The sequence below is a fragment of the Podarcis filfolensis genome, assembly GCF_964270895.1.
Source record: "Podarcis filfolensis genome assembly, chromosome: 5".
Lineage (NCBI taxonomy): Eukaryota > Metazoa > Chordata > Lepidosauria > Squamata > Lacertidae > Podarcis > Podarcis filfolensis.
Window position 1 is genome coordinate 40540556 of NC_139608.1, and position 13771 is coordinate 40554326.

The following is a 13771-nucleotide window of genomic DNA, read 5'->3' on the forward strand; positions in this document are numbered from 1 at the left end:
ATTTCCCTCATCAAGAGGGCAAAAATATATTTTGAACCCTACAGGAAAATCTGAAAGGCAGGGAGAGGTATGGTGGATGGGTTAGGGGAAAGGAATGGCAGATGAGGAAGAGTAAAGGTAAAGGTAAAGGTACCCCTGCCCGTACGGGCCAGTCTGGACAGACTCTAGGGTTGTGCGCTCATCTCACTCTAGAGGCCGGGAGCCAGCGCTGTCCGCAGACACTTCCGGGTCACGTGGCCAGCGTGACGAAGCTGCTCTGGCGAGCCAGCACCAGAGCAGCACACAGAAACGCCGTTTACCTTCCCGCTATAAAGCGGTACCTATTTATCTACTTGCACCCGGGGGTGCTTTCAAACTGCTAGGTTGGCAAGCGCTGGGACCGAACGACGGGAGCGCACCCCGCCGCGGGGATTCGAACCGCCGACCATGCGATCGGCAAGTCCTAGGTGCTGAGGTTTTACCCATAGCGCCACCCGCGTCCCTAGGAAGAGTAAAGCACCCCCCTTTCCCACTGCTTCTCTGCTGTAAATTCCATCTGAAAAGGCTTCTCTTTTTTAAAAAACCAAACAAACACTGTGACAGGTCTCTCTTGCACATGCTAAATGTGTTGTTAGCACCGGACTGAGCAACAGAGACATTATGAATAAAGTATGGAGTCATAAGGTCAGGGCTGTGGTTCACCAACCAGATGACCTGCCAGAGGCACTGTAAATGGTGTGTGTCTATTATTATTGTGTTGTTATTTTATGGTGTTAATACTGTGAAGCATCTGGATCCTCTGAGAAATGCAGGGTGTATGTATATTAATCTGAAAAAAAATGCCTGACAAGAAAAAATCAACAGGTCCCCATTAATTCAAATTGTACTTAATCAAACACGGTTAAAACGTTTTGCCACAATGTTTCCTCATGTAAAACAACATATCTAATTCTATTCTTATTATATTCATGCAAGATTAGAGTAACAGGATTTTTATTTTTATTTTGCTATTTGCATTTTTTTAAAAAAAGTACAATATGAAAGGAAGTTGTCCAATGATTACATAATCTACAGTTCCTTTCCAAATAAATAAATAAGCAAGCTTACAAATTCACTAAGGCTGCAGTTCTGACCCCTCAACTCCAGTGTTGATGGCTAGGTGGTTAGGGTGCAGCGCAGGCTCCCCTCTCTGCTGACTTCTACCAGAAGAGTGATGGTTTAAATCTCCACTCAGCCATAACTCTGATTGGGTGACCTGGTCCTGTCTCTATCTCTTAACCTAACCTAGCTCATAGGGTGACTGAGAGGACAAAATGAGGATAATGAGTCAAAGGCATTTATTTGAGCTCTTTGAAAGAATAGCAAAATATAAACGAAATAAATCAACAAAGAGCTACAGTTAAATAACTGGGATGTATATTTGTAATACCATTAGTATAAAATAGCCAGATGAAAACAGCCATATTGTGCTTATGATATCATGCCACTTTGCAAGAAGTGTCAATTCACATATCTAGTTTCAGACCTGTCACAAGTATATTTGCACCAGAAAGTGGTGGTGGAGGAAGAGAACTTTCATAAGGAATTACTTGCATCTTCATTTAAGCAGTGGCAGTCTAGCTAGCCAGTACTTAAGATGAAGTCCAAAGGCATATCTAGCTCTGAATCCTGGACGTCTGGGCAAAGAAGAACCAATGTTACATGCCAAATGATCAGAGGTGGCCAACTCAGTGCCTTAATCAGCCCCTGCCCGCACAGCCAATTTGGGACAATGGGAGTTAGAATCCAACCTCATCGTCTATCTCTGAACTCCAAAGTAGGTGATAAGAACCCATTGACTAACAACCACAGGAGCCTCCCCCCACCCCAAACCAGCAGCCATTCCTCTTGCTGCATTTCTCTAAAGTGTCCCCTAAGGGAAGTGTCAGTTATAAGCCTGTCAGTTATCACCTCTGCAGAGGTTATTTGATCAGTCATCGTTATAGAGTTAAGTGTTGATGCTAAGCATTCTGCAGTATCTTTTGAATAACTCTGCAAGTGCCTGCTGGTGAACTGCCATATAAACAGCAGCTGCAGAATTATCTATCACCTTCCTTGCGGACACAAACATCACAACTCTCTCTTTCCCTTTCCGTCTAATGTCATGCACTCTGAGCACAGTTGCCAAGACAAAGTCAATATTATTTCTCAGCTGACCTTGCAAATTCAGGGCAGATGAATTATCCCCAAATGCACAAAGAATCAGAGAATCGCAGCTGTCACTCATAAGGTCCCTGGCCACTCCAACCATTTCTGGCACTTTGTTTTATTTGAGGCTAGAACATGGCAGATGAGCCCCCCGCTGCCACCACCACACAAAAAATACTGTGTATATAACTCAAGTTTTGAATGCGCAGCTAGTTTGTGTCCATATGACAGGAATGGCAGCTGATATTCTTGGGCCTTTGTCAGATCAGACAAGACCTCACATTCAGTCTTCATACAGACCACAAAATTTTAACCACATATCTGAAGGCAGAGTTTGGTCTTGCTGTGGGTTTCTGATTACTGTGGTACCTTTAAGTCCATTAGTCTGGCATAAAAGGCACATCATTCTCAATTATTCTTGCAAAGAACGGAGGTCTGAAACCATGGGGATAACAACACCAACAACAACATTAGCAAATTATATAATGATGATGACTTATACCCTGCCTTTCCACTACAATTTGCAGAGCTTACAACAAACCATTCACTACAAAATCAAGTAAATAACAACATACTATTTTGCCTGGACTGAGGCTTAATTTTCATGTCCCTTACCAAACACTGGCATTTAATTATTACCCAAGCCTTTGTGGTACATTTTTGATAGCTATTGCAGCCTTGCACAGCAAAAGGGCTGAATCTAAGAGGATTATAGGAGCGACAATAAAACAGCCCTTCAGGTTCATATCCCTTGCACCTTTCTTTAATACATGGCAACAGCATGTTACAAATTTATTTATTTTTACTAGCCTCTCTGTCAAAACTCACTTGTGTTAGTTGCAACTGGGCTAAAAGGAAAAAAGAACTAACTTTTGGAAAGCCTTCCCATCTAAAAGAAAGGGCATAGCCACACCTCCTCTTCTGCTGCTGCTAAATATCTGCAAAATATCCCCTGTATAGAAACAATACTTGTTTAAATTCTTTCATGAACCTGAATACTGTAAAAACACAGCAGTTAAATTTCTAATGGGAATTATCTGTGAGCTATATATTTTAGAAATGGAGTAGAAAAATGTGGTTACATACCAGAGAGCTTTATTCATAATCTGGAATGTGCCAGTGTACAATTTGCTAATAAACATTTATAAGTCTTATGTAAAATACAAAACTTTATCTCTGCTTTCATTCCTACATGATATTCTAAGATGGGGAAAGGCTACTAAAGCGGAGCAGATTATGCTATAGTTCAAGCATTCATACCCTCCAATGAAATTTTTCATTAATTTATAGAATGAATGTATTGCTATTTTCTAATGTAGGATATTCATGAGTGAGTGGGCTTAGAAACACAGTTGGATGGCAACATTCTGATCTTAATGCACCAGATAACAAAACCCCTTAAGGCAATCAACATCAGTATTTCAATACATACATAACCATCGTTCTTCCTTAAACATACTATTTCTTTCGTCATTAGTATTTTGAATAAGGAAGGGAAGGAAATACAAATGGAAAAAGTGTACAGAAACTATCTTCACTGAATAAAAAAGCATATTTAATCCTTGATCCTAGATGGTGACTTGAAAGCAGTTTTAATAATGAACGGAACACTTTTCAGGAGGAAAAATCACCAAGCAAAGTCTGCAGTTCTACAGGAAATCATCATAATCACTATGTATCCAGGCCAAATATTTTCTGGAAGGTGCATTCAAAGTTGCTTCCGAAAGAAAGACAGAGAGGTCCTCAGTAAATATGAGAGGACCTCTCTTCCTGATCAAATAGTGGAAGCACAGCCAAGTCCCATGCCATCCAATGAGTGCAAAGGAAGTTGGTCTGAGTTGAACGACCTATCTGTGCACTTATAGATGCATGTAAACAAAGATCACAGTAGCACAACACTTCTGAAATTTTGTTTAACCATTCTGCTGGTTAGCCCACCTATAACATTAAGATAATAAGAAGTCTTGTGCAGAACTTCAGTATACATGCTGCTTGTCCCAACAAAGTGAAACATAAGAGCTGAAGAATCAGTTTTGAACACACCCATAATAATCACCAATAAAATCACACACAACTGCTAGATCAGCAGTGCATCAGGCAGAGCTCTGATTGAACAATATGGAACATACCAGCTGCTAGGTTCATATATATTAGTAGACCGAAGAACTTTGTTGCCTACTTTTCTACTCAAAGTAATTGAAATTTATTTAAAAAGTCACAGATCATACAAATTATTCTAAAATTCAATTATATGTATTAAAAATCACCCAAAATACCCAGCATCAACTTAATGTTTAGGATAATAAAATAATATCACAGAACAAATGCTCACAATTAATTGGCAATTCCAAAATATGAAAAATTAAAAGGAAACAACCTGGTGTGCTCTAATGGTGGATTCTGGGATGTAATGATTCTGTCTTAAGCTAACTGGCCTGATTGAGCTTATTGATGCATCCTCCATCATTTCTTCTCCACCTTAAAATTTGCAAACATATTTTTAAGCATCGTATGTCTCCCGTATGCTCTTTCAAAGGAAGTTGCCTTTGCAAGTCTGCCTACTAAAATTCACATACATGAGGGAGTTAACAGATAAATGAACCACTAGGAAATGCATCTTCTGCAAAGAGAGTCCTGCCTGGTTAATCATAATAGTTTCACTGTTGCTGTTGTTTAAAAATGATAGCTCTGTCTTATTTTCCTTAGAAACCCATAGTTGCAGTACCTCATTAATAGCAAGCTGTTCTCCTCCTCCACCTGGGTGGCCATAACGATGGCTAGAACTTCGAAAGTCTTCATACAAGTCTTCTTCACTTCCCACATCATCACTGGTTTTCTCCAGTGATCCATCAGCAATGACTAAAATAATAAACAAACAAAAAAATCAGGAATGTTGGCCAGATGCAGAATGGAAGGAAGCACAGTAGGTTAGTGTGTTCAAAACAAGGTTATTATAAATGTAAATTTTCAGGCTATAAACAGACCAGGTCTAACAGAAAAGAGAAATAGACAGGACCTGTTGGAATTTATGAAGCTCAGCAATAGCCCTGCTTTATCTTGGAATGATACAGCTCACCTGTGGCCATAAATTTCCCTGCTTTCTTTGGTTCTGGTCTCAGTGGTCCCTACCAAAGCGCATGGTTTGCATACAGAATCTCTCAAATTCAGTTCCTGGCATCTCCAAGCATGGTTGGGAAAGACCCGTTTGAAATCCTTAAGAATTACTGCTAGTAAGTCCAAGCAATACTGGGTTAGATGGACCAGCAATATTGACTTGGTATAGGACATCTTTCTATGTTCCCTTAAGTGCTTAAAGGAAACAGGCTGCTGAAAGGGTGGTCAACAGCTCCTGTTTACAACCCTTCACCTAGGCCTGGAACATCTGTCTGTTTTGATTGCTCTGCTTCAGCTCTCACCAAATCCCGCCTGGTTCTCTTTGCCTGTTGCCTCCATATTTGCCCTTGGCTCCTACTCACTGCAATCTTGCTATGTGCTGGGTGCATATATATTCTTATTTTTTTAGCTATTTGATTTCTTACCCATGCTTCACCATGAGGTGAAATACAATATTAAAGTCAGTTAAAACAAATTACAGTCATTTATAAGATGATATTGCTTGTAAGTGATTGCAATAGCTCTCCACTAATGAACAGAGCATTTTCTGTTGGCAGACTTTGTCTGCACCCCAAACCACCATTTTGTGACTTTGGCTGGTAGATTCCAGTGCTCCAAGCGACAGAAGTAGATCCTCTAAGCATGAAGTCTGCCTACCCATGAACTAGGTCAAAATCTTAGGAAAAAATGCAGCAAACATACCATTTGACTTAAGCTTTTGAGAATATAAATGATGGGAACAGGGAGGGGCAGAATGCCTCTTTAGACTAAAGTATTTCCTTCTAGGCTGTTTGTTCCCTTTTCCCCAGCATGACACTTTATTGTTTCATCAAATGTTTCACTATACTTTTCCTTTACATGCCGCCTCTGCCTGTTCCATTACTGAACTCTATAATTTTCAGCTTCAAGACAAATCTCTCCCATCATCTTTAAAGCTTTCTGGGTTTTTGTTTTGCTCCTTCTCCCTGTCCCCTCCCCCAACTGATATATGATTTGCACTTAGATGAAAAAGTTGTGGTCTGCGTTAAAATGTGCTCTGCTAAGCCCCCTTGTAACCTATAATCTGTGTCCTTGCCAAGCACACATTTGTTTGCCTAGCTTAACTCATGTTCAGGGATCAGCAGCGTGAGTTTTCCAGGGCAGTCTTGCTAAATGTTATTTCACCCTGTAATAGCTGCTCAAGCTTAGCAAAAGAAAGCAGCAGTGGCAGGTTTCTGCCAACTGTTCCACTGCTTGCGGCAACACCAAAGATGCAGTTCAAATGCCACATTGAAAATAAGTAAAAGAGAAGGATTTTCATTGCATTTCTACAAATTAGAGCATCCAAAATGTCAAAGGCCCGAGAGAGAAACATTTTTAAAATGTAAGAAGAAAAGCTGGTGACTTATTTTTGAATTCCCAGAAATACTAACCTTATGCCCCTGATACTTAAGTCATGGATCTAGAGAGCTGAGGCTGGGAAGACTTTTAACCCATTACATTACAAGAACAACCCTAAAGTTAATGGCAAATCTTCCATTTATTTCAGTAGATTGGGATCACAACTATTTGTGGTGGAAGAGTAGTACTTGTTTAAACACACACAAACACAGTGAAATGAAAAACAAACAATAGTTTCTCATCAGTTTTATCAAGCGTTAAGTTTAAAGATCTTAATGCTTTAAAGCTGAGAAAAGTTCCTTGCATCTCCTCCTATACTTCATCTCCCTGGCTATGTATTTACAACTCAACATCCAGAGTTTGCTACCTCAGTGTTATGTTACTCCCAGAATAACTAATCCCAGTGTACACACAAAGTATTCCAGTGTGTTCAGACCACATCCATTTGCTGAATCTCTTCAGCCAATCATAGGTCACTATGTTTCCCTATGCTACTGGCTTTCATCCACTAATCTTGCTAATGTAAATAAGACTTCATCTGCAATGAGTCAATGAGGGAGGTGAGTCAAGACAAGAGCTCTTGATCTTACCAGTTGACCTTTTTTAAACCCCTCTGATTCATCCTTTGAACATGTATATACATGAGGGGAAGAGGCTGAGCTCAATCACTGATACCCAGGGATACCTGATTGCGTAAACAAACAGGTCCTGACACACATCATGCCAGACCCTCATTTCTGCCTTCAGTCAGAGGCAATCACATCAGTGCACATAGATCTATTAAAGCAGGCATGCTTTCTCTAAAATAGTTCCAGGGCTTGTTGAATGTCAGAGGCTAAAGGGAACTATAGAAGCTAGGTATTGTGGTAGACCTAGCAGTCCCCACCCTGCCACTAGCTTCCTAGCTGAGTGTGGAGTTCCTTGCATAGCTTCTGTTCTCCTCTTTGTGGTTAAAAATAAATAAAAAGAATCTACTTTTCTTTTACACCAATTAGATAGAATACACTTATAAGCTGCAGCCACACTCCAAAATACAGAAAGTCTTCAGGTTTTGAGGGGTCCCTAAGAAAGATTATCTTAGTGTCCCTGCTCTGAGGACCATCCCCTTCACATTGCTGCATGCTACTTCTGCTCATTCACTTGCCCTCTTTCTCTGGGCCCTGAAGGCAACCCTGTACAGGGAGGTTTTTTAAGGTTTAATGTTTTATTATGTTTTTATTCATGTTAGAAGCCACCCAGAGTGGCTGGGGCAACCCAGTCAGATAGGAAGGGCATAGAAGGAGGAAGAGGAGGTGGAGGGACTGAAACTTAATTATGCCGTTACAGCTATTACTATAATGATTGTAAATAGTACTACTGTGATGCACTTATGGCCGGTCAAGCAATGAATCACTTGACTTGAGTTTTATGGCATCTGTGAGTGTTTCATCTCAAAGAGTAACTTCAATTGCTGACCACTGCTTCCAAAAACTCTGCTAAATGAATGAAAGCTTCTAATAAGGTGCCTACACACAAGTCTTCTCATGCAGCAAAAGTGTGATGGACTGTGACTACTACTACTGCTATTTGTTATTATTTCCAGAGGAAGAGCGCAAGGGAAGTAGAAGATGCTGGTCTGTCTCCTTACTCTTTTCCCTGGTTGTGTGTTAGATTGGGCGAGTGAACAGGCAGTGGCAGGAGGAGGAGAAACAGAATAGTCAAGAGGCTCCAGAGACTGGCAGTGGACACACAACCGCTGGAGAGTTGGCCTTGGCAGGTGCCAACAATGCCACCCCTAGCCCAGGGCCAACTTTGCTTCCTTATGTAGCTGACTTTTTTGTGAGCCTGACCAACATACTGTGAAGAGGATCTCACCTTTGCCCCATAAAATATTCACATTACCCAAATATGCCTATTCACCATACCTCAAGTTCTTAGAGCATTGAAGGATCAAAACTGGATAGAGAACACAAAATACAATACACAACACTTTTGCTCAGATATGTAGAGCTACATAGAATTTCAAAATGTGTAAACATTTCTTCCTACACACACACATAGCAATGTATTCAATGTTACCCCTACTACTCAGAGAAGACACACTGAAATTGATGGCTATGACTAAGTTAGGTCCATTATTTCAATGGGCCTACTCTGAACAAAATTTAGTTGCATACAACCCATAGAGTCAGCCCAGTGAAACATGTCACTTTCAATTATTCTTGGTTTGAGAGCCAGGTAAAAAAGGTAAAATCCCTCTCCTAATGTTTTTATCATAGCTGACCAAAGATGTTCTAGTCTGGAACTGAAATCTTTTTAAAGCTCTCTTATAAGTTTCTGCTTTTTCTTTCCAGTTCTCTCCTACCTCTGCTGTTCTTTGGCAGTAGAGTATACCGCCACAGTCCATTAATGGGTAGGCTTAATTGTCATGATCAAGCTGTCTGGGTGGTAACCATAACAGTCTGTTCCCAAATATCCACTCAGAGCCTAAATATAGGCATCTTTTATCTTTCTACTTCTATTTTGCATCACACCATGTAAGCTGTTACAAACGGTATTGTTCTTAACAACTGTACAGCTGTAAAATTTCAGCTATATTAGGAATAGTCATGTTTCTGTGGGTCATTAGCTCGTAGGAGCCTCTGAAAACTGCTCTCGTGAGATCTGATCTCAACAACAGCCCAGGACACAAATATTTCATATTTCAAGCATTCCTAGTGTACAAGCATTTGCACAATCATATTTAAAATGTTTACAAAAAAATTAAGCCTCTATCATATTGAAGGGAAAGGAGGAGGAGCAAAACAAAAGCTGGGCACTAGATGAACCCAGCCATTTGTCCCAATGGCCACATACAAGATGAATGGACATCACAGCCAAACTAGTGCCTGTTTTATGAGATTCTAACTTTTGTGCTCAATAGCACAAAAGTGAAGTGCTAACCAGGCCAAGGGCAAGGATTTGGTACAGACTGCATTAAGTTACTAACAATATTTACCGTAATACATAACACAAAAATCAGACGTTACAAACATACAGGATGCCACTAATGAAAACAGACAGCAAACAAGTGTAGATTTTGAGATGTGGAATTTGTCTGTTTCCTGTGCCCAGCAGGTGCCCTAATGCTAGAAGCAGGAAATCTTGCTTTTGCTCAACTATTTTTGCAATGTCTGCTTCTCTTTCCTGTAGAAACTTTGATGGCATTCATCAAAGCTTAACAGAATTAAAGCACAACTCCACGTCTGTGATATCCCTTTGTAATAAACAAATTCAGAGCTTGTTAGAACGACAAAAGTTGCTTGGGGCTATAATCCTTATCCAATTGAATTTTGTCACTGATTGCATTCAGGGCTGCATGAATGCTCATTAATATGTAGTAACTTATTTTTAAAAATGAGCTTCTTCTCCGAATGTCACCTTGCATAAATTCCCAAATGCCAACCATACAAATGGATCAATTCAAGGAAGCGCAGTTATGGATTCCCAAGGAATGTGACATTTCTAAAATGATAAAAGTGTAAAATAATTATAGCTAAAAGGTAAATATGGGGTGCCTTTTATATATTTTATATATTTTTTAAAAGGTGAAGGGTTAAAAACCAGCAAAGGGAATAGGTTTTGCAATCATATCAGCTAGACCAATTATTTTGCTTTCCTCTCCCATCCCCTGAGGTATCAAAGTGAGACTGTACGAAAATGAACTTTGAAAAAAAGTTATGAGGAAACCTGCTTGTTCTACAGATCCTTTTACACTGAAACACAGCTGCAAAAGTGTTTCATAATATGTATGTGGAACACATGATAATAGAATGCACATGAAAAACAGGGTGGTGTACAGTGAATAAAATGTTGTATTTGAATTGGGCTGTCCTGGGTAGGGATGGAAGGATTTGTCAATTTGTTCTTTTAGTTTCTAATTTTTCCGATCTTAAATTCAATTATCCACATTTCTGCAGCTCATCAGCATTTTGGTGTGAATTTATCCTAAGAAATATACTTTTGTATGCAGTTTTGACTAATGCACATATCTTTGCAAGCAATGTGCCCAAATATAATGGATTTTGGTATGTTCTTTGCACAAATATATTTTTATGCACATTTTGCCATAATATAAACTTTTTTTTTTTTTGAGAACTAAACCACAAAACTCAAGCAAGTGAGAATTCTGAAGCATAGCTATGTTTTGGTTTGTGTGTTGTTTGGTAAGGGCCAGTTTAGTAGATTCACCTTTAAACATTAACTGAATCAAATTTCTGCTCGATCCATAATCCTGAGTATTTATTCCTACTCAGCCATGAAGCTGGAACTGGGCATGAGACAGGGAGGAAAGAAGGACTTGCCACGCACATTTTTGCTCCCTCACAAAACAACTGCACAAATATGAAGAGGGCCCAGGGAAGCAGCTGCTGCAGGACTGTGTCTGTGAAGAGGTGAGGGGTGGAGTTGTAACTCCCAGTGGAAAGGGATTACATGCTAACATTTCTATAGGAGAAGAATTTCTACCTGCACACAATTTATGCCATATTTTGCTCATCTGAGAATCTTCACTTTCATATTTAAAAATCATGTCACGTTCCCTCATAGTTGTGCATAAAAATGGTCCCCGTATCAAGAAGTATTTTTTAAATTCCCATTATTTAATCAACAGTACATTTTACTGCATCTAATAATTTTTGTACATTTTATTTATGATATTTTTCTGTGTTTGGGTTGAGGTATAAAAGCTCTCTAAGCAGCAGTATTCAACCATTTCAGTTCCTGAACTGAAATATTATCCTTAGGCTACATATTGCTTTTTATCTACTTTTAAGCTTTATCTCTTATGTTTGAGATTCTCCACTTTCTCTCTCCTCTCTTCCTTCTTTTAAAATCAACATGTCAAAAATGGTGGTGATAATACTGGTGTGATGCAATTGTTGGTCATGACACATTCGTTCAAAGGCCAATTTTCTGTAACTAGAGATATGAATTGGGGGGGTGCTTTTCCTCCCCTTCCCCAGTTTTCCCTGGGGTTTTCCAGCCTTCTACATCTCTGTCTATGATCCATCAGGTCAAAGACCAATTTCCTATACAGTCCTGATTATTCTAGTATCCCAAAAAGTTATATTTCTAGTAGAAGACACTGACAGAGTACACCCCATATAGTTAAAGCACATGACAGTGGGATATATCAGCCTCTTTGGGAGGGAGGATTACCAAAGTCTTTATTCACCCTCTTCAACCATGTGATTTCAATCAGAAAGGACGTCTGAGTTGGATGCTCCAAACTTTGACCACATGGCTTTACCAAGCCATCTTCGTGTTTCTAGACAAATGATTTCGAAACTCTTACCTTCTTGAAACTAAGTTAAACTGTCTGTCGTTTCTTGGAAAAGCACACGAATCTGACCTTTGAAGAGTTTGTAAGCAAACCATTTTAACTTATCAGAGGAGTTTGGAGTTTGGATTTGATATCCCGCTTTATCACTACCCGAAGGAGTCTCAAAGCGGCTAACATTCTCCTTTCCCTTCCTCCCCCACAACAAACACTCTGTGAGGTGAGTGGGGCTGAGAGACTTCACAGAAGTGTGACTAGCCCAAGGTCACCCAGCAGCTGCATGTGGAGGAGCGGAGACGCAAACCCGGTTCACCAGATTACGAGTCCACCGCTCTTAACCACTACACCACACTGGCTGTGTGTATCAAACTATACACTGGCTGTGTGTGTCAAACATGTGGTCTCTTTTTTCTAAGCTAAGGGAAGTAAGGGGAACTTTGGAAGAAACTTAAAAGGGGATTATTTAAAGGTCTAACAAGCTATATCTCCACTCTTAACTTGTCTGCATGTTTTGTGACTCTAAATCTTTGCTGGGGCTCTCCCCAAAAGAGTATTTGTCTCAAACCCATATCTAGGCATCTAGGGAATTCTTTTATTCTTTTAAACCAATTACAAACAAACCATTATATACCAACAATGACATCTCCCTGAGATTCATGGGAACCGTAGTTTGTAAAGGATTCTGGGAAATGTAGTTCTGCTGTGGGTAAACTATAGTTCCCAAAATTCTTTTTTGGGAAGCCATTTCTCTTTCTCTCTGGGCCAGTCTTATCTGTGCTGTGTTTGTGGCTTGATTTTTTTGCACATACATTTCTATCAAGAGCTCTAGTGACCCAAGAAGTGTGTCATTTTCTCTTATTTGTTACAGACCCCGCCATCTCCTTGGGAAAGAGTGGCTGTCAGTTTTCATTGTGTTCAGGCCAGTGACACTCAGATGAAATGCTTGCTGCTGTTTTTGTTTATCACAACACAGAAACTCCCAAGGGGAAATAAACTGCAATGTCCCTCTCCTCATAGCATCACACTACTCTGCTTTAACCCCAAAGGGACACTCAGAGTATATTGCCCTCCTTCTACTACTCTTTACATTGATGGAGGTATATCTAGAAATACCTTGGCAAATTCCATCCTAATTCAGGTGTTTTTTAAAAAATATCTAATTCACTGTTATTATCAACCCAGAACACTTAAAAAAATGTAGGAACAGTTATCGCACTGGCATAACACCACCAGCTGTTGCCCAAAATGACTCATGTCTCTAGTGTATGTTGATTAAAGTTCACTTCCTAGTCAAAAATGACCACATTTGAATACTGGCTGTCAAATATTATTCGTGACAATAACACGCAAATTTAAAAGCTTATTATTTAAGTTCTCCTGCCCTGCTAGGGAAAGTTAAGATGAGATGGCATCCATCCGCCTCAAGAGACAACAGAGAAGTGTGCCCTTGGGGGTAATGTCAAACTGTTAGAGAGTTACAGCGCCTGCTGTGGCTGTAGAAAGCGATGCAAGAGAGACATGTTTTGTTGCAGCAGATGAAGGCATCTAGTTGTGCTGCTGCAGATTCATTTTTTCTCTCTGTGCTCCTCCCAGATTTATAATCAATTTCAGATGTAGAACCACCTTGGGAAAAGTGCAGATTCCAATACAGTGGTACCTCAGGTTACATACGCTTCAGGTTACAGACTCTGCTAACCCAGAAATAGTACCTCGGGTTAAGAACTTTGCTTCAGGATGAGAACAGAAATCGGGCTCCGGCGGCATGGCAGCAGCAGGAGGCCCCATTAGCTAAAGTGGTGCTTCAGGTTAAGA

At 40.0% G+C, this 13771-nt stretch overlaps 1 protein-coding gene across 8 annotated transcripts in view; it reads right to left on the reverse strand.

Annotated features, from left to right (window-relative positions):
• ARHGEF4 (Rho guanine nucleotide exchange factor 4) overlaps positions 1-13771 on the reverse strand; it is a 159320-nt gene that overhangs the window by 45845 nt on the left and 99704 nt on the right. For all 8 annotated transcript variants that reach the window (XM_083615185.1, XM_083615186.1, XM_083615188.1 and 5 more), the window contains one exon: positions 4892-5025. In XM_083615185.1, the coding sequence (XP_083471311.1) occupies positions 4892-5025 (134 nt within the window). The remainder of the gene's footprint in view (positions 1-4891; positions 5026-13771) is intronic.